A 726-nucleotide genomic window follows, 5' to 3' on the forward strand; every position below is an offset into this window, starting at 1 on the left:
ATGACACTGTCCGACACAATTGTTATTTCGTTTTCCCCCTCCACGACTTGTGCTATCGTGTTAGGATAGTGTAACTCAATGAGCGCGGCTTGCCATTGTCCGTGCAGTTCCATGCGTTGGTCGAGTTCAGTTTTAAAATGGGACGTAGTGTTGTCCGGATAGAGTTTCGGACTAGCGTTACTTGGAAGAAAAGTATAAAAATCCATTATACGAGATCTGAATCCAAAATCCAGGAGCGACTTTTTCAGGATAACCTCTCCAGTGAACAAAGTGCTGACGACTACCCTTTTTGCCTTTAGAGCGCACTATATATGCAATTTTGAATGTCTCGGGCTTGGTGACCTTCTGAAGCTCTGCTTCGTAAAACGTGCCCTGAATAGGATCCTTATCGAGGTCCTCCAAGCGATACACTGGCATCGTATGAGGAATGACTTGAACGATCTTAAAAATTTCCTCGCTCCAGTTCCACGTGTACCCCTTTTCGAACGTCTGTTTTTCTCTACTGATTCGCACATGATCACCAACTTTAAACTTAGTTTTCTTATTAGTGGGATTAAGTCCATGATACAGGTTATTATATACCTCTAGCACACGCTCAGGTGTCACGTCCACCGGCCTCATTTTAATGGAGCGATGGTAAGTGTGGTTGTACGCCTTAACTACATCAGACAGCAGCCCATCAACGTAATTGTAATTTCCAGTGTGAGTAAACCGCTTAAACAGTTT

At 43.7% G+C, this 726-nt stretch overlaps 1 protein-coding gene across 1 annotated transcript; it reads right to left on the reverse strand.

Annotated features, from left to right (window-relative positions):
- Positions 1-177: 177 nt before the first annotated feature.
- On the reverse strand, positions 178-621 carry LOC127751377 (uncharacterized). Its single transcript, XM_052274857.1, has one exon. It carries the CDS (start codon positions 619-621, stop codon positions 178-180), a length of 444 nt encoding a protein of 147 aa, XP_052130817.1.
- Positions 622-726: the final 105 nt, after the last annotated feature.

The sequence above is a fragment of the Frankliniella occidentalis genome, unplaced genomic scaffold (assembly GCF_000697945.3).
Source record: "Frankliniella occidentalis isolate FOCC.00 unplaced genomic scaffold, Focc_3.1 Scaffold456, whole genome shotgun sequence".
NCBI classification, from domain to species: domain Eukaryota; kingdom Metazoa; phylum Arthropoda; class Insecta; order Thysanoptera; family Thripidae; genus Frankliniella; species Frankliniella occidentalis.

Coding starts and splice junctions, on each gene's coding strand:
- LOC127751377 (XM_052274857.1), bottom strand. CDS start 621: ATGAGGCCGGTGGACGTGACACCTGAGCGTGTGCTAGAGGTATATAAT.